The following is a 24,263-nucleotide window of genomic DNA, read 5'->3' as shown; positions in this document are numbered from 1 at the left end:
GTAGATACACTGAGTAGTTCATCCTGACCCAGGAGCAGAAAATAGAAGGTGAGGACACCCAGCCCGTGAGGAATAACCCTTTGTTCTTTCTGTCCCCCGTGCACTGCAGGAGCCTCCTCTGGCATCATCGACCTCTTGCCATCCCCCAGTGCGGCCACCAACTGGACAGCAGGACTGCTGGTGGACAGCAGTGAGATGATCTTCAAGTTCGATGGCAGGCAAGGGGCCAAGATCCCTGATGGGATTGTGCCCAAGAACCTGACAGACCAGTTCACCATCACCATGTGGATGAAACATGGCCCCAGCCCCGGTGTGAGAGCCGAGAAGGAAACCATTCTCTGCAACTCGGATAAGACTGGTGAGTCTGGAGCCCACCCCTGCTGGTGGCTGCCCCTTATATCCCAGCTGGCTAGGCACGGACACAGCCACAGAGGATGTGGGAGGAAAGCAAGAGCATGATGGGGGCCTGGGAAAATATTCTTGTGTCTGGTTTTCTGGCTGCTGATTTTCTGGGCTTGGGGTAGAGCAGGACCAGGAAAGGGGGAAGAGTAGAGGCACAGACACAATGCAAAAGCTGAGACTGGTAGTTTTCAAACTGGCTTCTTCAGAACTCCAGCCTCCCCAGAAGTAACTTAGGGCTGCTACACATGAAGGGGGTGGGGGTAACTGGTGGGGGACACTGCATCCTTACTTCAAGCAAGGCAGCTTCACCTTCACTATGTTATAGACAGTAAGACTTCCAAAGGTTTATTTTCAGTGAAAGGGTCATGCTCATTTTCAAAGTCACCGAATGGTAGTTGACTTTGGCAAGGCGTTTTCCCCACATTAAACCTGCACAAGGCAGTTCACAGCTTAGTGGTTAAAAGCATTCCACCCCTTATTGGCCATATGAACTTCAGCAAGTTGTTTAACCTCTCTGTGCCTCACTTTCCCTTTCTATAAAATGGGTATTATAGTGTTATCTACCTATAGGATTTTTATCAGGATTAAATGACTTAATGTACATATAGTGCTTTAGAACAGTACCTGGAACATAGGAAATTCAATCTGTGTTAGATGTTACTGTTCAAGATAGTCTCTTACATCTCTACAAACAAGTTTATGAAAGCATTATTGTGTTTCCCATCTTGAGGATAAGGAAACATCCTTGAGAGTTTAATAACTTTCCCAAGTATATAGCCAGTGAGTATCAGAACAGGAATGTAAGCTCAGATCCAGCTGACTCCAATCCTGTGCACTTGTCACCACACCCCACAAGTACACACATACACACACACACACACACACACATGCACACACACAAACCCATGCACATGCATGCAGGCACACACACTTATTTGGGTATCTTATGCAAATTTTACAACTCTATCTTTTTTTTTTAATGTTTTTATTTATTTTAGAGAGAGAAAGACAGAGCATGAGTGGGGGAGGGGCAGAGAGAGAGAGAGAGGGAGACCCAGAGTCTGAAGCAGGCTCCAGGCTCTGAGTTGTCAGCCAGAAACTGGCGCAGGGCTCAAACTCACAGACCGCGAGGTCAAGACCTGAGCCGAAGTCAGTTGTTCAACCAACTGAGCCACCCAGGCACTCCACCAGCGCTCCACGTTTTCTGTTTCAGTCACTCTTTACATTACATGTTAGCGTACTTTCCAGATGCAGAAACTGAAACAGAGTTGTCTGGCTTTTCCTAGTCCTAAAGTAAGTCTGTGTCAGATTGGTTGTGCTGAGGGTCAGTTTTTCTGGGACTTTCATGCCGGAAGGACTCTGTAGACATGCATCAGGTCACACTGAGGTTTGGGACCAGGTTCAGAGCTCAGCCCACAACCCCAGGAATCAGCCTGCGGTGTGGTCCGTGCAGTGCCTGGCAGGGCGCTCCCGTCACAATCCAGGAACCCGTATCAATAAGACAACAGGACAGGGCTGTAGGTACCAGTGCAAAGCGGCCCCGCCCCGGCTGGGGTTAGTGGCCACACACATATAATCCTTTCTGAAATGTATCAAATACCCCCGGGAGGCAGGTCAGACAGATGTCAGTGTTCCTGCTTACAGAGGAAGAAATTGAAATATCAAAGGTTGAGCAACTGGCCCAGGGTAGCACCCCCAGTTACCCAGAGAAACAGGATCAGACCTGGCCCCCTGGGCCCAAGTTCCACACGCAGGCTCTGGGTCCAGGGGTTCTCAACAGCTACACAGGAGAATAACCTAACCCGGATGCTTGTGAAAGTGCACAGATGCCAGGGCCCCACCCCGGCGCAGTAAGTCAGACTTTCTAGCGGATTCCTTTGTACAGCCATGGCTGAACATGCCACCTTAAATAATGACACTTCACTCTCGTCACATCAGTCCACCCCATGGCACGTCGACACCCTCAAGTCAGCGAGACCTGGTGCTCCTGTGCTTTGGCCAAGCATATGCAACAACACTTTGCAAGCAGCTCAACCCTGGCACAGAGAAGCTAGGGAAGGTTTTCTCTAAGTTCTTTGACTTAAAAAATAAATAATCTATAAATACCTTCTTGCCCTAAAAAAAAAAAAAAATTTTTTTTTTCAGGAATAGGCTAAAGCTTTATTAGGCTTTTATATATCAGAAACATTTTTTTCAAGGCATGTTTATATCAGAAAACCTGAAAAAAACACAGAAAAGTATAAAGAGGAATGCACAAATCCCCTAAAACCCTAAAACTTAGAGATATCTTCTGATTATATTTGGCATATGTCATTACCAAATAAAATCTTATTTTTATTTCTATGTATATGTAAGATGTCCTTACAATTTTCCATCTATTTTTATAATACATGTGATACTGTCATGTTCTCTGTTTTTTTTTTTTTTTTATGTAACATTACATCCAGATCATTTCTCTTTGTGATAAAATATTCCTTAAAGATATGAATTACATAACAATCCAAAATTCTGTCAGGGGGCTTTAGTATTTCATTTTTTTAATGTTTATTTATTTATTTTGAGAGACAGAGGGAGAGAGAGAATCCCAAGCAGGCTCCACACTGTCAGCATAGAGAATAACACAGGGCTGTGATCTCACAAACTGTGAGGTCATGACCTGAGCTGAAACCAAGAGTCAGATGCTTAACTGACCGAGCCACCCAGGCGCCCCTATTATTTCAGTTAACTGGCTTCTTTTTGTTAGACATTTAGCTGCAACAATGACCAGGGGTCATGAAAAGAAATGGAGTCGATTTCTGAGTGTGCCATATCCCTAGCCCACTGAATAAACCAGTGACCTTGGTAGGGATACTGACTCCAGGAACCCAGGCTAACAGAGGGAGAAGGAGGAAGAAATTTCCTAGGCTAGAAAATGCTCCAGACCTCCATTCATTCTTCTTGTTCCCTTCCTCACCCACAACTTTTCCTGGCTCCAAATAATATTAAATGAGAAAAGTCCTTCTTTCTCTATTTTTCTGACAGTAGACAACAGATAACAGAAATTACTTGGTCACCTGGACCTTGGCCTAGGCCAAACCTACAACACTGGCAACTGCTTTGCACATACTTCCTCATTGTCTCAACTAAGATGCTTTCGGGGTGTCTGCAGGGCTCAGTCAGATATGCTTCCAGCTTCGGCTCAGGTCATGATTTCATGGTTCATGAGGTCAAGCCCCGGGTTGGGCTCTGTGCTGTCAGCTCAGAGCCTAGAGCCTGCTTTGAATTCTGTGTCTCCCTCTCTCTCTGCCCCTCCCCAGCTCATGCTCCATCTTTCTCTGTCTCTCAAAAATAAACATTAAAAAATTTTTTTAAAGATGGTTTCAGTTATAAGAAATAGGAAATATGGACCAAACTGATATCAAATAATCAAAAAATCAAAATAATAAAGGGAACATAGAGTTCTTTTAATTGAAAATGTCCAGAGCTATGACAGCTTCAGGCAAAGTGTGATCAAGGGCTTGGCCCTTTCTGCTGCAGTTTCTCAGATCTGCCCCATGTGTGTACAATTTCATGTTAGCAAACATGCCTGAAGCAGCTCCATGCCTCCCACTAATGTAGACAACTTTTAGAGAGAGAGTGTCTCTTCTATTTGCTTTCTGATAAAAGAGAGTTCTTTTTGGGGCACCTAGGTGGCTCAGTTGGTTAAGCATCCAACTCTTAATTTCGGCTCAGTTCATGATCTCAAGCCCTGTGTTGGGATCTGCGCTAAGCATGGAGCCTGCTTGGGATTCTCTCTCTCTCTCTCTCTCTCTCTCTCTCTCTCTCTCTCTTTCTCTCTCTCTCTCTCTCTCTTTCTGTTTCTCTCTCTCTCTCTCTCTTTCTTTCTCTCTGTTTCTCTCTCTCTCTTTCTCTCAAAATTAAATAAATAAAACTTAAAAGAAAAAGATTTTTAAAAAACGAGAGTTCTTTTTTAGAACCACCCAGAAAAGCTCCTGAATCACGGGCTTGAACTGAGTCACTTTCCTGACAGAAGCCCTGTGGCCGGGAGAATGGCCTGCATTGCCTGACTTGGGCCTGGGTCCTGAACCAATGACTGTGGCAAGGGGACCACCCAGAGCCCATATCTAGAGGTAGAATTGGTGTTGAGGTTTGTAGAGGAGGTACAAGAATCAATCTCACTATCCTATTCTTCTGATGCATTAGGATAATCCAGCATCCCTGTCATGACACAGGTAAGGAAACTGAGACTCTGAGAAGCTGAAAAGTTCTCCCAGAACCATCTAGAGGATACAAGTCCACCCAAAGTCTATCTGACTCTAGGGCCCGTGTTCTTCCTATGACACCTGGTCACCTGTTCATCCATGCGTCATTTATGGATCATGTGCCTCATAGTAGATTTCTGTGTATGCTAACATGTATATCATCTGAGCTCTTTGAGTATTGGTCAAAGAACAGCTCCTCTCCTCCCAATGGCTGTCACCTTGTGGCTGCAGGACATCATGGCTGGGACCCACGATGTGAGATTTCCTAAGCAGAAAAGGAAGTCTTTTATATCAGTGGAGGAAAATATCCCATCCACTGTGTATGGGGAGAGAGGTATTTATTCATAGTTTTGGAAAGACATGGAACTATGACTAACGCTGAAAAATCAATCTGCCTCCTCCTCCTAGCAACCAGAAATGAAGCCGCTCCCCCTAACTGCACACCATAAGGTAGAGAAGGAGACATGATCTGTGGTCGCCATTGTCAAGCCTGATGAAATGAAATAAAAGTCCAGCACTCTAGGAGACACCAGCTGTGCTAAAGGAGCCCAGGGTAGCTGACGTGACTGTCAGAGAGCCCCCTTAGCCCTCCCAGAAGTACTTGTATAAAAAATAAACGAAACTCGTTAGCCCATATAATTTTTATCCTGTGTCTGATGCAGTATCTGAATATAAGTCAGGTTGCTAAGGCCAATGGCTTCTCTGCCTAAGTTTTGCTGTGGACTTTCTTGCACCTTCCTTTTCCATTTCAGTGAGCTCCACTATGTGTGTTCTAGAACATTCATGAGATCTGATTGTGTAAGGGGAAACCGAAACACCCACCCCTTTCCCCTTTGAGGCGCTCTAAGCGATGTAGTGGGAAGACCCCTCTGGCAGAGACTGATGCAGCGATTCTGCAACCACTCCGATCGCTTTCTGCTTTTCAGAAATGAACCGGCATCACTACGCCCTGTATGTGCACAACTGCCGCCTGGTCTTCCTCTTGCGCAAGGACTTCGACCAGGCCGACACCTTCCGCCCCGCAGAGTTCCACTGGAAGCTGGACCAGGTAGGGCGCTCCCCTCACCCCTCACCCCAGCTCACCCATTGGGAGGGGCGGTAGGTGTGCTCCAGTGACGAGAGCAGCAACGACGCCCCTCAAAGTTCTGCTCACTTGCTGAGTTTGGGAAAAATCAGCTCAGGGAGACACACAGCATCTTAAAGTCACGATAGAAACTGCTGCCTTCAAGACCACCTGGGGGTGGGAGGGCCACACTTCCCAGGCGGCATCATGCACCTGTCAGTGGACCCGTCGAGGTGTATCTTGTCCATTTTCTCCACGTTGAGCTCCTGGGAAGCTGGTTCTCTTGATCTCCAAGCTCGGTTTGTGATCTCTGCTAACATATCTTTCTATCACAAGTGCCCATGTCTCCTCTCTGATGCTCTGTTATCTCCCTTGGGTGACAGTGCAGCCTTGCTTTTGGTGACACAGGTTGAGAACAAGGGACCCGAGGACCTTGAAGTAAACAGTGACACAGCACACTGAGCAGTGCACGTCCGTTTCTGAAGTGCAAAACCCTATGACTCACTCCAGAGCTTCCTGACTTGTGATCACAAGGGCTACTGTGTCATACTTGTCAGTGACAAATCAAGTGTCTCGTTTGAGTGAAAAGCTTTGAAGTGTCTGTTTCCGAGGACTGTGCAGGGCTGAGATTGCAGAAGGGGCGGTCACTTCTCTGGGTGGCTGTGTCACTGAGGAAGAGTCTGGCAGAAGGCCTGGAGCCAGCCTTCACTTAGACTTGAACTGGGTTAGGAGGTTGGGGGGAAGGCACGTGCGGAATTTTACAAATGGTTTTAGCAGCGTCTGGGTGGCTCAGTTGGTTAAGTATCCGACTTCGGCTCAGGTTGTGATCTCATGGTTTGTGGGTTCGAGCCCTGCATCAGGCTCTGTGCTGACACCTCAGAGCCGGGAGCCTGCTTTGGATTCTGTGTCCCCCTCTCTTTCTGCCCCTTCCCCACTCGTGCTCTGTCTCTCTCTCTCTCTCTCAAAAATAAACATAAAATAATTTTTTTTTAATAATAATAAAAATGGTTTTAAACTATCAAGATGGAGAATGCCAGCAGAGCAGGAAGGGGATTGTAGAATGGGTCCTGCTAAAGGAAGCAGATGATATGATGCCCATTCCGCGGTTGTACTGTCTGGAACCCCACCCATATCCTGAGTGCTTCTGGGAACTTCATTCTTCTGCCTTCCCCTAAAACCCACGGTGTGTGCTACCTGCCTCACCTTGTCTAGGGATGAGTGTTCCAGAATCCTCTCCCTACTCACGGGCATCTACCAGACACTCTCCCTGTACTACGTAAGCCCCCAGGCCCAGGTAGGTAGGGCTGGTTTCAGAGAGTGTTACTGGGAAGCAGTCCAGAAGGATGTCATTTATATTGAGAGGAGAATGGTGGCTGCCCCCTTTCATCCACACAGAAGCAGAGACATATGCTCTTTAAAAAGATAGATTCATTAACCTCAGGGAATCCTTCAATGCTGGAACTCCAGGCAACGGGACAAGGTCAAGGCCGCCAAGCTGATGGAAAGATGTTTTAGGAAGCCCAGTGGCAACTGCCTAATCTATTCCCAGTAAATCTCATCCTGCTGGATCCCAGGGTTTTGCAAATATGGCATCTGGATTCGTATATGTTCCTCTGAATTAGGAATTCTGGGTATTGCAGAAATTGTGAAATCCTGACGTTGCTTATTTGATTTCCCGGCAACCTCTCAGCTGCCTTCTAAAGTGCCATATGGCTTATATGGGATATATTTAAATACCTAATACAAATTGAGATGAATTAAAATAAATTCCGTATTGTTAGGGGTTTTAATAAGAACATTGCTATATTGGCCAGGATAATTACAGGTGCCCTGCAGCGTTTTCTCAGATGGGTTTGAGAAGTACTGATACAGGCAAACGAAGTCACAGGGTTTGGAATTAAAAATAGGTGAGGAAGGAATTCTGGTTCTACAGAATAATGACTCCAGGAATTCTGAAATCTGCTCCCAAAGGGGTGAATTTAAGGAGGGACTGAGGCTCATGGAAAACCTTCCAGATTACTATGATCCCGTTTACTACCATTCATTCGCCAGCATCGGCTCTGCACCAGGCACGCTGCCTCTGAGTTCACTCTCACCTGCCCGGTGGATGAGATGAGGCAGGGGACCACGGTCTCGTGACCTGCCCAGGGTCACACAGCAAACCACGGCCTGGACCTGCCCTTTGCATTACACTATGCTGTTTCCTTGATGAGCTTGCTAATTTTAAAATGTTCTCATTTTCAAATTTTAAATATTTTTGATTTAGAGATCAGAATTATCCCTGAGATGCAAAATATTTATAGTCTTGATGAAACTCTTGAAACGTCAAACCTTCCCTTTGATTAAGCCTTGTCTTCTTCCTTAGTCAAGGCAGTCAAGGGGCTGCCATCGCAAAGTATCACAGACCAGGGCCTTGAACAACAGATAATTATTTCTCACAGTTCTGGAGACTGGGAAGTACAAAACCAAGGTGCCGGCTGATTCAGCTCCCTAGTGACGGCCCTCTTCCCGGCCTGTAGACAGCCATCTTCTCACTTTGTCCTCACATGGCAGACAGAGAGAGAGAATGCGAGAGAGCTCACACACTGAGATACCTTTTCCTCTTCTTATGAGGCCCTGTGAGATTAAGGCCCCGCCCTTATGAACTCCTTTCACCTTGACCACCTGCTAAAGGCCCTGTCTCTAAATATAGTCACACTAGGGGGCAGTGCTTCAGTCTATGAATTTTGGGGGGACACAATTCAGTCCATAGCATTCTTATTTTTTATGGCATTCTTTACTAAAGAAATTACCATTGGGGCGCCTGGGTGGTTCAGTGGGTTAAGCGTCTGACTTCGGCTCGGGTCATGATCTTGCAGTCCGTGAGTTCAAGCCCCCCATCAGGCTCTGTGCTGACAGCTCAGAGCCTGGAGCCTGTTTCAGATTCTGTGTCTCCCTCTCTCTCTGCCCCTCCCCCACTCGTGCTCTCTCTCTCCCTCTGTCTCAAAAATAAACATTAAAAAAAAAAGAAATTAACATTAAAAATATTTATCAGAAACCCCAGCTCATCTGAACTGTTGCCCTCCCTTTGAAGGGAGCCACAGTGGGTAGGATATAGGAAACCTCAACCACACTCATAGTAGCAATCCAGTGGTAGACACAGACAAAGCCCCAGACCCCTCTCTCCCTTATTCAGCTCTCTGTGTAGACAGAACCTTACCAGAAGTTTCTTGGATGTAAATCACTTGGTGTTCAGAATGTACATAGTTGATTACATCTCCTGCCCCAGGAAGCCACTCTGGGTCCCCCTCCACCCCAAGGGGTTTCCCTCTCCCCAGTGCTCCCCAGATTCCATGCAGCATGCAATTGCAGTGCTTACTGTACCTTGGTAACCCATTTATCCTGCTTTTGCTCACTTTGCCCTGAGCTCCTAGTGGTACTCTCTCCAGCTCCTCAGTGCATACAATAGCCCTGAGCACACCATTGGTGCGCAGTAAATGTTTGCATAACAACGAAGGGATGTCAAGATCAAAAGAAGGGAGAGATGACATGAGGGAGGGAGAGAGGGAAAGAGAGAAGACAAATCCAGGGATTTTTTTTTTAAATCTCCTGATGATTAACTGATCTTTTTCTTCACTTTATGGAGCATTTTAAATTCTAAAATTTTGCCATTTTTTACTCTGTGGATTTCAGTGTTGTTCCACTTTTATGTTGATATCTAATTTCAAAGGTTTAACTGGATTTGCCACCAATGGCTCTGTAATTATTGCAGAACTTTCTGGTTTGGGCCAGAAAGGGCTCAAGCCAGTCTACTGTATTATGTGTGTTCAGATTCCTGGCCCACCTTGGGGATCCCAGAAGCATAATATATGTTCTCATGGCTAATGGGGCTTCATTTCTTTCTTTATTCAACAGTTTATTCTGAACACAAACTATGTGCCAGGCTCTGTGCTGGGTACCAGGGATCAGCTGCTAGAACAGAAGACCCTGCTCTCTAGAAGGGTCCACAATCAGGAGCAAACTAGCACAGAAATGTTTTACAATCCTCTGCAATACATGCTGGGGCAGAGGGCAGGGGCCAGGTCGGGGGAGTCTGCGGGAACCCGTTCTGGAGACACCTGACGTAGACCTGGGAATAGGGGCCTGGAAGAGCCCCTGAGAGGGGACGTTATCTGAATGAAGTGCGGAGGGCTTGGTGGTGTAGAGCCAGGCAGCCAAGATGGCAGGGAGGTGAGCAGGACGTCCATCTTCAGGAGACTGTAGGCTTCCGGAGTGGCAGACCATAGGGATGGGGGGGAGGGGAATAGTTTGGCAGATATTAGGACCCATGTTTAGAGGAGCGGGTGTCAATTAAATCCCAAGAGGCTTTTTGTATCCTGTTACTGAGTTGGTACTTTATTCCCCAAAGAATGGGCTACAAGAATTTTATTATTCAAGTAGAATTTAGGGATGGGTAAATGTGAATAATCCTAGTATGACATTCATAAAATGTATCAAATTTAAGTCGATATAGCTCAGGCCAGGTCGTTCAATAGGGCCAGCGACGGGGGCTGCATTAGAACCAGGGTCTCCCCCCTCCCGCCTCCATAACCAGGCCAGGAGATTAAGCACTTGACCGATGTTGCTCATGGGCATTGAAACTGGGGCCTGGTACGCACATAGCGTTTCAGAAGTGTGCCCAGGGAGGGAGGCAGTTACCACAGGGGAGCTGTGTGTTTCCAGAAGCCCAGCCCCTTTGCCCCACACCTCAGAAAGCCTTTGCCAGGGTGGACAGACTGCCAGGTAAGTCCATTATCAGGTAGCTCCAGGAAATGTCCCTGACAATCCAGTGTGCCTCACTAAAGGGATCCTAACGATGAGGAGAATGTCATTTTAATGGGATTTTTACTTACGATCTGCTAATGCAAATCCCTCAAGCCTGCAGCTAGTCATGTGCAAACCCAGACAAGAGCAGAGAACGCCCAGCTGCCAGCTCACACAGGAAAGGTTTATTCATTTGCAGCCCCTCCCGGCTCTAATATTATTTGGATGTGGTTGACTCATTGTCACAAATTCTAATGATCTTCCCCTTGGACTTCTTGGTGCTTGGAGGGAAACCTGCTGATGTTTTATAGCGTGTTCCATTTATTGGAAGACACAGCTTGAGTGACAGCCTCAATCGACCAGCAAGAGGCCAGGTGCCCCCAGCTCATACAAGGGAAAAAAAAAAAAAATGCGTCTCTGAAAAATCACCATGAACACAAGATGCAGAAGTGAGATTCATCCCATTGACCATTGCTGTCCCTGTGCCAGAACTTGTAACAGGCACCAGAGAGAGAGAGAGGAGGACACAGCCCTGACCTCAGGGAGCTCACGGCCCTGCCCAGTGTACAGGCCCTAGAGAGCATTCTCCTGCAGAGGCCCTGAACTCTCGTAATTGGGGGTGAGGAGAATGACTGAAAATGCTTGGCTGGGTGGAGGTGGGGCCTCATTGAAGATTCAGCCATCACACACACAGCTCCCGGCCATGTAAGAATCTAGGCCTGGTGCTGCCTTTCCGACTGTTCAGAAGTTAGAATCCGATTTTTATGTAAAATCTCCCAATTTTTAGTATTTTCTCACTTAAAACCATTCATCATCAGACCCCACAAATGTTCTGCAGTGTATCTTTTATACCCCGGTCACGGGTTTGAGACCAACAAAAGAATATTCTCATGCAGGGAAACCACAGCATCGCACATCTATTTGAGACGTTTGGGTCTTCCTAAGTGAGGCCCACCTGTTCTTTGTAAGCCCCTCCTGCTCTCCTAGCACCGGCCCCTCCCTCCAAGAAGAGCGCAGGGCTTCCAGTGGTGAGGGCGGGGGAGCCTACCCTCCGACACCTGGGGGAAAGGGCAGGGGTGAGTGGGGCAGGTGCCCTAGACCCAGGCCCCTGGTGGTGGTGGCGGTGGTGGTGGTCTCGCTTCCACCTACACAAAGGAGACAGTAAGGCACAGGCCCAGGTCTTTCCAGAAACAGATGCCAGGGCCAGGATTGGAGCCAAATGCTCTCAAATGTCTTGGGCTGAAGCTTCTGCTGGTCAGATCCTTTCTACTCGCATGGAATTCTGAAGCTCCAGCAGGAAGCTACAAGTGAATAAATCCTTCATTCCTACTGAGGATGAATGTCAGAACGAGGCAGTCGGGCTGCCCGCATCCGCTCTTCCAGCCACACCGGGAGTCAAATGGCTTAGTTCGATCATTATTACAGCCAAGTGCCAAGGAGTTAATTGGAGAATGGTTCGTCCAGGCCAGACCAGTCCTCTTAAAGAGCAGAATAATGGGGCTTTGTCAGCACTTTGGTTCCTCCACCTAAGACAGATTCTCGGCTGCATCAGCCATGTTCTCTCTAATGTAGCGCCCACCCCCAAACTGGCCTCCAGTGATACCTACATTCCTTTAGGAACATGTGTCCTAAACAGAGTGGGAAGAATGTCCAGAACCTCTTTTTTTTCTCTCTTGTAGGCAGAATCCCAAATGACTTTTTCTAAGACGCCAACTTTGCAGGGTTGTTCTGAATGAAATATGGATGTGGGGAGGGTCACAACTACACTCCCTTCTCTTTCTCTCTCTAATACCTAAGGGCCCAGGCAAAGCCCTTCTCTCAGAGGCCCTCTCCCTGCCTCTTCCCATCTAATAGATCTCTGGGGAGAACTGACTTCCATGGCTTCGTGGTCATGGCAGAACAGGGTCCTCAGACCCATGTCAGACACTCAGACCTCTCGGTTCAGGACTGTGCAGAGACTGGCTTGTTTGCTCTCTGGAAAGGTGACTTCTGACACAGTTAGTGCATGTGTTCGGTTTTCTTTACAGAGGGTGCGACATGCAGGCAGCCGCCATTCTAGCCCATCGCCTGAGCCTTGTTCCCTCCACCAGAATTCCCTTTCTTGGCAGCCCTTCGGGCTGACCCAGGTCCCTGTTGCACTGCTGGCCCTGACCACCCCGTGCCACTACACCTCAGCTGGGCTCCTCGGCTCCCCTGTTGACCACTTGTGATAGACAGAATAATGGCTTCCCAAGATATGCACCCCCTAATCCCTCAAACCTGTGAGTATGTTAACTCCCATGACAAGAGTCTCTACAAATGTGATTAAAGATCCTAAACTAGAAGGATTGTCCAGGTGCATCTAATGCAATCACACGGGGAGGCAGGAAGGTTAGAGTCAAAGAAGTGACAAAGGAAACACAGATCAGAGTGATGCCAGGCCTTGAGCCAAGGAATACTGCAGCCTCTCTGAGCTCAAAAAAAAAAAAAAAAAAAAGAGGGAGAAAGAAACAGATTTGCACTAAGGCCTCCAGAAGAAATATATGCAGCCTGGCCAGTGCCTTGATTTTAGCCCACTGAAACTCCTTTCGGACCTCTGACCTCCAAAACTGTAAGATAATAAGTTTATGTTGTTTTAAGTTACCAGGTTGGTGGTAATTTGTTCTAGCAGCAATGGGAAACTGATACATCTCTCATGAGCCTTGGGGAGGCCCAGAGCTGCCCAGGCTCATAGGTGCAGCCCCCCCCCCACCTCCGCACAGCTTATTGAGGTGACCCTGGGCCAAGCTCTCCAGGCAGACCCAGAGAGCACCCCCTGAGTGTGGCGCCTCTATCCTCTTGGAAAGTGTGGCCCTGAGAGGTAGCGAGGAAGAGGTCCTGTCCTGATGCCCCTCATTGACCACCTGCCCCTCACTCCCCACTGGCCCGCTTCCTGCCAGCCTCCTGTGAAGGATCCCCAGGGAACAGATTTAGCCTTTCCTCCTGCTCTAGACCATATTCTCCCTCTAGCTTAAGGTATCGGCGGCTGCCTCCCCAGCCATTATAAGTGGAAACTACCTTTCTCTGCCTTCAGGGAAGAAACACTGAGTTCTCCAAGCTTTGTTCTGGAAATGCTAAAGCAAACCTGGAAAATCCTCCGTCTCTAGACAGAGGCTCACCCGGAAGCTGAAAGTTGACAAAGCTGATACACAAATGAGATTCTCTAGAAAATACCTGTCCTGCCCCTGAGGCACAGTCACTTGCTTCATTGGAAGGTCCCCCTCAAGCTCACACTGCCCCCACCGTGCCTTTCAGTTTTCTGCCTGAGGGCTTGCTCCAAGGCAAGAGGAGCCTCTTGGCTCCCAGGAGCACAGTCCACAAGCAGCCCCGGGAGCACCCCTGGCCCCAGGGCACAGGCGCAGCCAGGCCTGAAGGTAGGGAGCGCCGGTGGGCAGCCACCTGCACTCTCATCAGAAGTCCCAGGGGAAGCAGGCCCCCCACAGCCACAGCACCCACCTTGACTTTGCCCCATTGTTCTGGCGTTCCCCGTTCCCTGACTCACTCTCCACGCGTCTTCTTTCTTCCTCCCTGGAGCCACCTCCTAAATGAACTCTCTGCTCTCCACACCCATGCAGCACAGGTAAAGTGTGTGATCTATAGAGGGAAGTGAGCAAACAGCGCCTGCTATTATCTCTGGGAAGAAAGGCCTGTCTGCAGAGTTTCGGAGGCAGAACTGGAACCAAACAGAGGAAGTTACCAAGAGACAACAATGAAGTGAACAAAAGGGAGGAAGAGAGGTTAGTGAAGTGCAGATTAGTGTTGTCAAATGTTAGTGAGTAGATTGTATCCATAACCAACAGTGAGATCTGATGACAAGCAGATCATTCCATTTGTGTCTTACTATAGACGTAGTGTCCACAAACTCACTGAGGGTTTTCAGAGGCTTATTGATCAATATGTTCTGAGCCATTTGCTGGAAGGGCTGACTTCTCAGGGCTCTCTTGGATTCCCATTATTACCCAGAGGGTTTTCTTTACTTTTCCTTCTGAACATCCTGTGCAAAGGGAGAACCCCAACTCTTGCTGAATCCAGAGCTGCAGGAACGTCATTCTCTCCTCTGCCACAATCTCACTGGCTTCCCCCACTTTCTCACCCGGGCTGGAGGCGGAAGGCTATACAACTGTTAAATTTAAACAAGTCAGAGATGCTAACTATTCTATACATTCCTCCCTTAGCTGCCAGACCTGGCTCCTCTCTGATCTCTGTTCCCCCATGAGCACCTGCTCATCAATTCCTTTCACTCCCATGCAATGATTATTTGTGTTCTAGCCTGTACATCTGCCCAGAGGCAATGGATGCATTTTTTTCAGTAGACATCCCATAATACATATTTAAAGTCAGTGTCTCTCATTTTGTTGTTAAAAAAGAAGGAAATTAATGTCAACACAATTGAAAATGCCTAGTAAATCAAATCACCTTTTCAATAATAAATTAAGATGCTTGAGCCTCGGGGTGGTCCCACTGGAAAGCAGCATGAACTCAGTCACTACCCTGGCTGTGCTTTGCTCCTGTCTTTCCAGGCTGCTTCAGGTATTGGTGTCAGTGGGAGGGGAGGGAGACTCCTCCTTGGCATCAAACCCAAATGTCTACATTCATTAGAGGAAAGATATTTTTCTCTGTCGCTCCCACACTATGGAAAGATAAGAAATTGACAAAGCTGAATGCTAATAGAAAATGGCAAATTCTAATGCTAACCCCTCCTTTAAGAGAAGTGAAGTCCCCGGGTAGTGAGAAGGAGAATCGGAACCAACAGTAATTCGGTTCTTACTTGTGCCAGGGGCTTTCTTTTAATTCTAACAAAAATCTTGCAGCTTAGGCATAACACCCAGGTTAAGGATGAAGAATGGGAGACATAGCATCTTATCTAATCTCTTAGATAATAAATCTCTTACCTAATAAATGGAAGAACCTTAAATATGACCTTAAAACACACATACTTCAAGAGGGCAAAAAGCACCATTGTTGACTTGGCAGGGTTTACAACTTTAGTGGCGACACAAGAAGACAAGAATGAACCGATATCCATGCTAAGACCGAAGTGTTCAGAACAGGGTGTGGGTGTCCATCTAGGAGCACATTCCAAGCTCGGCTTAGGAAGAATCATGATTTAGCATCTTTTAAAGTAAAATAAAGATCAGCTTGCTCCTGAGGCCCAGTGGTGAGTGCGGCTCATCCCATAAAGCAAGAGTAGCCAATGGAGCTGACTTCTCATGGGGAGCCCTCTTCCAAGGAAGTCTTGCACAGCAATAACCCTGGAGGCCCAGCAGTGAGATGAATCAGCTCTACCTTCCCTGCTTTCTCCCAATCCCGAGAGTCATCTGTTTCCATCTTTAATGTCTAAACATGCAAATATTGCTACACTTACTGCTCATTAGTTAGCTAAAGGAAGGGCCCTTTAATTATGCCTTTAAATAATGAACCTCCTCCATCACCTTGACAATCAGTGCCTATTTAGAAGGAAGCAAGGCCTCATTATGAAACAGCTACTGCATCCCTTGGTTACTCAGAAGATGGTAGCTTTCTTGAGGCAATAGAAATGGATGTCTAAAGACAAATAAGCCTTGCAATTGCATTAACTCATTCTGGCTTTAGGTTCAACTGTTAGCCAGTAACATATTACATGTGAGGGAAAGAGAGGAAACTAGCATTTTTTTAAGAGGCCAATATCTGAGCTCATTGATGTTCACACATGAAGTCTAAACTGCACAGTCACTTTTGAAGTGATTTCTTGTCTCAATTTTATAGATACTGAAATGAGGCTATGAAAGATGAAATAATTTGCTTAAGGTGTTGGACCAAGTCTACCATTCTCCAAAACTCCATGTTCTTTTCCATTATATGTTGATTTAGGTGAGAAGTATTTACATAGCTTGGCAGAACTGGGTTTCCTCTGAGTCTCCCCTGGATTTATCCATCTTTCTGCCTCAGCAGAAACTCACAGGAATAGTTTCCTTCATACAACCCCCAGGCACAGTCAGGCTGAACCACACTATGCATGCACCTGTCGGCATGGCTCTGAAAAATAAAACAGAGTATGTCATAGACAAGCAAGTCATTTCCACTATGGACAATTACCTATTTATCTCTCCATACTGAACTCAGGGCTCACATCTTTGATAAAGACTTTCCTGTAACTCCCTCCCCCATAGACAATTGACCTTACTTCCATGGGGGCCCCAGAATTTTGTCACTGCATTTTTCATACTGTATTACACTTATTTGTTTGTTAATTCATTTCCTCCACTACACTGGATACCATTCTTATTTACACCTTTAATCTTTAACACAGTGTCTCCTACAAATATGTGTTCAATACATGCTTATTAAATTTAAAAAAATGAGTCCTTATCTGTGGTTCCCAAACACTAGTCCATGGACCTATAAGCATCAGTTTGGCTATATATCACCTGAGTGACATTGAAAAAAGCTTCCAGAAAAAAAAAACCAGTATGTCCTTTAAAAGGTGAGTGAATAAATAACCTATTGTATATCTGTACATGGAATTGTATTCAACAATAAAAAGGGACAAACTATTGGTTCATACAATGTGGATGAATTTCAAAAATATTGTGCTATGTCAAAAACTAGACAACAAGGACTAGATATTGCATGACCTCATTTACATAAAATATCAATAAAAGGCAATTTTGTAGATAGACTATCAGTGGTTTTCTAGGGCTTGGGTGAGAGCAGGAATCAACTGCAAATGGGCACAGAGATCTTTGAATTATGGAAATGTTCTAAAACCAGATTTTTATGATCATTGCCCAACTCGATAAATTAATTAAAATCATTGAATTATACACTTAAATGAATGAATTTTGTGATATGTAAATCATACCTCAATAAAAATATTAAAAATAGGAATTGAAAAATGGCCCATTCTGAGATAACAGGGTGATATTGACACTGTCTTGTCTCTAAAGAGTTCTAATACAGGCTTAATACCAGAAAGGAGGGACATGTGGGAAGAAATCCCAAAATCAGAATATTATCTTCCTCCAAATCCCTTAAATCTTTGGATGACCCCTGAACTGTGTACACACAGGGGAGCCTTCAAGAAACCAGTGAAAAGCAACAGCAAGAAAAACCAAAAAATTGAGTAGAGATTTTAGCTACTGCCTGCTGCAAAGGAGACTTATTTTAAAATTCCTCCAAGCTTGAAGGGCCAGGAAAACACCTAGAAAACTCTGGGTGAAATACCAGAAGAGACATGAATAAAGATTATATGCCGGGATTAAGGGACTGGCTCAGAATGAAGGGTAAACCCAAACAAACATACTCATATATAGTATAAGACCAACTCTACAGGTACAAGGTGATGATTCAGTAATTTAACAAAAATCAATAACCTCAGAGAAATATAGCAGGATCCAGAGTTTCTGCAATGTATAATGCACAGTTCCCAGGATGAAATATAAATTATTAGACATGTGAGGAAACACAAAAATGTGACCAAAGGTCCAGAGTGAAATTGTTCAAGAGAAACAGACCCTGAAATGATGCAGATGTAAGAATTATCAGAAAATAACCTAAAAGCAACTATTTTCAATGTGTTTAAAAACTTTAAAGATTGTCATAATGAGTGAACAGAATCTCACCAAAGAAATGAAAACTACATAAATGTAAAATCTAGGGTGGAAAATACAAAATTTAAAGTGAAAGGGTGGGCTTTGCAGACTGGAGATAGAAGAAGAAAGAGTCAGTGAACTGGAAGGGATATCAAAAGAAATTGTCCAATATGAAGAAAAATGAAGGGAGAAAGATTTCTTAAAATCTTGAGCCAAAGAGAGAGGGAAGAGAAGAGAGGAGAAGAGAGGAGAGGAAAGTTTAAAAAGAACTCAATAACAAGAGTGAATGAATGGGGCATAAAAGAATTAATTGAAAAGTGTTAATTTCTTCTGCCCATTTCTTCACTGGATTACTTGTTTTTTGGGGTGTTGAGTTTGGTAAATTCTTTATAGATTTTGGATACTAACCCTTTACCCTACATGTCATTTGCAAATATCTTTTCCCATTCTGTCGGTTGCCTTTTAGTTTTGTTGTTTCCTTTGCAGTGCAGAAGCTTTTTATCTTGATGAGGTCTCAGTAGTTCATTTTTGCTTTTAATTCCCTTGCCTTTCGAGATATGTCAAGTAAGAAATTGCTGCTGCTAAGGTCAAAGAAGTTGTTGCCTGCGTTCTCCTCTAGGGTTTCAATGATTTCCTGTTTCACATTTAGGTCTTTCATACATTTTGAGTTTATTTTTGTGAATTGTGTAAGAAAGTGGTCTCGTTTCATTCTTCTGAATGTTGCTGTCCAATTCTCCCAGCACCATTTGCTAAAGAGAGTGTCTTTTTTCCATTGGATATTCTTTCCTGCTTTGTCAAAGATTAGTTGGCCATACATTGGTGGGTCCAATTCTGGGTTCTCTATTCCAGTCCATTGGTCAATGTGTCTGTTTTTGTGCCAATACCATACTGTCTTGCTGATTACAGCTTTGTAGTAGAGGCTAAAGTCTGGGATTGTGATGCCTCCCACTCTGGTTTTCTTCTTCAATGTTATTTTGGCTTTTCAGGGTCTTTTGTGGTTCCATACAAATTATAGGGCTGTTTGTTCTAGCTTTGGGAAGAATGCTGGTGCAATTTTGATTGGGATTACTTTGAATGTGTAGATTGCTTTGGGTAGTATTGACATTTTAACAATATTTATTCTTCCAATCCATGAGCATGGAATGTTTTTCCATTTCTCTGTGTCTTATTCAATTTCCTTCATAAGTTTTCTATAGTTTTCAGCATAGAGATCTTTTACATCTTTGGTTAGGTTTATTCCTAGGTATTCTATGGTTCTTGGTGCAATTGTAAATGGGATCAGTTTCTTTATTTCTCTTTCTGTAGCTTCATTATTGTGTATAAAAATGCAACTGACTTCTGTACATTGATTTTGTACCCTACGACTTTGCTGAATTCATGTAACAGCTCTAGAAGTCTTTTGGTGGAGAAATGGGCAGAAGACATGAATACACCCTTTTCCAAAGAAGACATCCAGATAGCTAACACACACATGAAAAGATGCTCAACATCATTCATCATCAGGGAAATACAAATCAAAACCACACTGAGATACCACCTCACACTGGTCAGAGTGGCTAAAATGAACAACTCAGTAAACTACAGATGCTGGCAAGGATGTGGAGAAGCAGGAACCCTCTTGCACTGTTGGTGGGAATGCTAACTGATGCAGCCACTCTGGAAAAGAGTGTGGAGGTTCCTCAAAAAATTAAAAATAGAACTATCCTATGACCCAGCAATAGCACTACTAGGGATTTATCCAAAGGATACAGGAGTGCTGATTCATAAGGGTACTTGTACCCCAATGTTTCTAGCAGCACTTTCAACAATAGCCAAATTATGGAAAGAGCCTAAATGTCCATCAACTGACAAATGGATAAAGAAGATGTGGTGTATATATACAATGGAATACTACTTGTCAATGAAAAAGAATGAAATCATGCCATTTGCAGCAATGTGGATGGAACTGGAAGGTATTATGCTGAGTGAAATAAGTCATTCAGAGAAAGATATTGTATGTTTTCACTCATATGTGGATCTTGAGAAACTTAACAGAAGACCATGGGGGAAGGGAAGGGGGAAAATAGTTACAAACAGAGAGAGAGGGAGGCAAACCACAAGAGACTCTTAAATACAGGGAACAAACTGAGGGTGGATGGGAGTTGGCAGGGGGAAATGGGTGATAGGCATTGAAGAGGGCACTTGTTGGGATGAGCACTGGGTGTTGTATGTAAACAATGAACCACGGAGATCTACCCCAAAAACCAAGAGCACACTTTATGTGCTAACTATATGTTAGCCAATTTGACAACAAATTATATTTTTTAAAAAAGGAATTAATTAGGGGCTCCTGGGTGGTCATTCAGTTGAGCTCAGGTCATGATCTCGCGGTCTGTGAGTTTGAGCCCCGCGTTGGGCTCTGTGTTGACAGCTCAGAGCCTGAAGCCTGCTTCGCATTCTGTGTCTCCCTCTCTCTCTGCCCCTTCCCTGCTCATGTTGTGTGTCTCTCTCTCTGTCAAAAATAAATAAACATTAAAAAAAAAATTTTTTTAAGAATTCATTGAAGAACTGATGGCAAAAAAATGTTTCCAAATTTTGTATAAAACATCATCTTAGGGGCACCTGGGTGGCTTAGTTGATTAAGTGTCTGTCTTGAACTCAGGTCATGATCTCATGGTTTGTGAGTTCGAGCCCGCATTGGGCTTTCCGCTGTCAGCACAGAACCCACTTCAGATCCTCTTTGCACCACCCCATCTCTCTCTCTGCCCCACCCCCAGTCCCTCTCTTTCTCTGTCTCTCTCTCTCTCTCTCAAATAAATAAACATTAAGAAAAATAAAATAAAACATCATCTTAAAGATTGAATAAGAGGGGCGCCTGGGTGGCGCAGTCGGTTAAGCGTCCGACTTCAGCCAGGTCACGATCTCGCGGTCCGTGAGTTCGAGCCCCGCGTCAGGCTCTGGGCTGATGGCTCGGAGCCTGGAGCCTGTTTCCGATTCTGTGTCTCCCTCTCTCTCTGCCCCTCCCCGGTTCATGCTCTGTCTCTCTCTGTCCCAAAAATAAATAAAAAAAAAAAAAAAGATTGAATAAGATAAGCAAGCTCCAACTGAACAAGTATAAAGAAAACCACACTTAATCATAGCATTCTCAGCCTGTTCAAAAACGAAAAGAGAACATCTTGAAAGCATCCACAGAAAAAGAGAAAAAACATTATATATGGGAGAACAACAATATGAAAGTAGTTGAAATTTTACTGGAAATGATGGAGACCAAAAGGAAACAGGATGACAAAGGAAGTCTTTTTAAGAGCGAAGGGAAATGGTGTCAGATGGGGAAACAGACCTGTAAGAGGAAAAGAAGAGCATTAGAAATGGCAAGTATGTGGTTAAGTATGAAAGACTATTTTTTCTTCCTTCTGGATTTCTTTAAATGGCCATGACTTCTAATTCAATAATTATAACAGTGTATTGAGGGCATATAGCATATGTAGATGTAAAACATATGATAATATATGCAGATGTAAGGGTGGAGTTCTAATGCACCAAGGTTCTCACATTGTATGTGGAGTGTTAACTAAGTATTCTGATAAGCTAAAGATGCATATGAAAGAAGGCCTACTTTTAGGCTAGGGAAGTTAAAGGGATACTCAGGAAAAAAGTGCAAGCTCAAGATGAACATTTCTTAAAGTAGATGCCCCCTTCAAAAAAAATGGGCAAAGGTATCACGATGGCAAAGGCCTTTTATTGGCAGATGACCCACAAGGAATAGAGGACTTGAATCTGGAATTTCTAGACAGTGCTCAAAGTGAGTGCTCGAGAGTTGGCATGAATGATGAAGGAGGACCCAATCTGACCTCCCAACCGTGAATTGGAATTGGACATAATATTTCAGAATGTGGAAGTGCTTTTTTGCCATGAAACCGGGTTCTAGAGGGCCTAGAGAGAAAAGTCTGAGGTTTAGGTTTCAAAGTAGGCAAGAAAACCAACAGGTATTAAATTTGAAGGATGTGGAGAGTGACTTAGGGGTGCAGGGATAGAAAGAAAGGAGGAATTTGCTGCTCTTGGGGCTGCAAGCAAAGGCATCAACTTTGTCTCTGTGTGTATCAAATCTTTTTTTTTTTTTTCTGTATTTTGATGCTTTGACATCTTGAGGCCTCATGGACCCAGAGAGGGACTTCCCCTTGCAGTATCGTGCCTTTGATATCCAAACCAACCAATCCTGAGTCCATCCGTCCATCTGCCTCCTTTTATTGGACTCCTTCAGACCAGGACACTATCCACCTGCCCTGAATCATCCAAGGGCCAAGTACTGGACATCTAGGGATACCCACTGAAATTATTCAGACCATCCAGCCCTAAACCTGTTCAGCTTGCTTACAGCTTCCCCCATTCCTTCCAAAAAAAACCATAATAAAGCAACCTGCCCACAGTTCTTCTTACTCCCTCTGCCTCTCAACCAACCCCAGTGATTCCCCATGTAGCCCTGCATGGTGTGGTGCCTCCAGTTTCTAGGGATCTGTGAATATAAAAACCTCATACTTGGGGTGCCTGGGTGGCTCAGTCAGTTAAGCGTCTGACTCTTGATTTCAGCTCAGGTCACAATCTCATGGTTCATGAGTTCAAGCCCTGCATCAGTCTCTGCACTGACAGTGCAGAGCCTGCTTGGGTTTCTCTCTCTTTCTCTCTCTGCCCCTTCCCCACTCACTCTCTCTCTCAAAAATAAATCAACATCCAAAAAACAAAAACAAAAACCAAAAACCTTCCTCCTTCATGACAGTCACTTCTGTGTCTGTGTGTCTTGCCAGACCTGATTAAAACAAATCTTGGGGACATTTTAAAACAGTGTATACCTAAGGCCCTAGGAAGCTACAGGCCTGTGTGCATCATCTGTATAATCAGCCTCCCTCTGATGGAGTAAGTGTCCTTCTTTCCCTTTTTAAACAGAAATATCACTCTTTGTTCAAATTGTTCATGCTTGTCATGGAAGTAAATACAGTGATAAGTTCTGCAAAAGCAATGATTTTAGCCATAAATTAGAGATTAAGAGGGAAATTACAACTATCCTGTGCATTGGGATAGCCACAAAGATCTCAGAAATTATCTCTCATTTGCACCAACAGTGTCCATATTTATTTGGCATTTCCTTGACTCCTCATCTCTCACGTCTAGGCCTTTTGGCCATTTTACCTTCAAGAGTCAAACCAAACCAGCTTCTCAGAACAGCCCAATGGAGGTTTTCCAGTCAACTTTCCTTATGATCTCCTAGGCTACTTACAGGTACAAAACATAGTTTGGTCTCCCCCCCTCTTTATCAGTAGGGATGAGTTGTCATTCTTTCCCACACTGCCTTGGCTCCAGGGTCTGACATGAAGACAGAGGACAGTGGTAGGGTCACCCTTGCATTGACCCCATGGATCCACACGGCTTCTACTCTTTGGCAAGTAGGTGGTAGCTTCCCATGAGAAGAGAGCTCTTTGCTTTCCCAATAGCAAAATCTAGCACCTGCTTCTGGAAAGGACATGAAATGTTAGTTACCACAGAGCCATTGTCTTGTTTAGGCTTCCCTGGAAACCAAGAGCTCGGTGTCAGTCTTATAGTGAGGTCTACTCCTGTTAAAAGGGCTACATATCTTTCCATCGGACACAACTCTGTCAGATGGTTAATTACAGTCACAAATGCAAGGGGACAAAAAACTTTAGTTATGTGGGCTCAAAGCAAAAAGAGAGTCTTCTACCTACTTTTTAGACTCAAATAAAAAGTGAGCCCTCAATCAGGGCACAAATGTGAACTGAGACTTGAGTTACTGGAAGAATTATTATACCCTCTGCCCACTTTTGCATCTGTAAACATATGAATAAAATGAGCCTCATAAGCCAAGAGAAAAAATATACCTTCAGGTTTATTCCAGAATACTAAAAATATCCCTCTGCCATCTAGCAAAAATATGTCAGAGTAGGAACCAAAAAAGAAAAAAAAGAAGAAGGAAAGAAGCACTTGATAGTGGAGCAGAGGGCAGAACTGGGCTGTGTCTACATTCTGCCCCATGAAGTCAGGCATTCATTCACTCAGTCATTCGTCAGCAAATCTCGATCAAGATCAAATTTTAAAGTGAACACATTTGCATTCCAAGAGCACATATTCATCAGGGAGCCATGAAAGACATGCAGGCTTTGGAGTCTCTCGGACCTGAGTTTGCAGCTCAGCTCTGCC

At 44.8% G+C, this 24,263-nt stretch overlaps 1 protein-coding gene across 2 annotated transcripts in view; it reads left to right on the top strand.

The window, feature by feature from the left end:
* The window catches only part of CLSTN2 (calsyntenin 2), a 603,610-nt gene that overhangs the window by 506,737 nt on the left and 72,610 nt on the right, over positions 1-24,263 (top strand). For both annotated transcript variants that reach the window (XM_078432292.1, XM_078432293.1), the window contains exons 7-8: positions 110-358; positions 5,570-5,691. In XM_078432292.1, the coding sequence (XP_078288418.1) occupies positions 110-358; positions 5,570-5,691 (371 nt within the window). The remainder of the gene's footprint in view (positions 1-109; positions 359-5,569; positions 5,692-24,263) is intronic.

This window comes from Panthera onca, chromosome C2 (assembly GCF_046562875.1).
Source record: "Panthera onca isolate mPanOnc1 chromosome C2, mPanOnc1 haplotype 2, whole genome shotgun sequence".
NCBI classification, from domain to species: domain Eukaryota; kingdom Metazoa; phylum Chordata; class Mammalia; order Carnivora; family Felidae; genus Panthera; species Panthera onca.
Note: the sequence above shows the minus strand (reverse complement) of the source record. Positions and strands in the feature narration are given on the sequence as shown.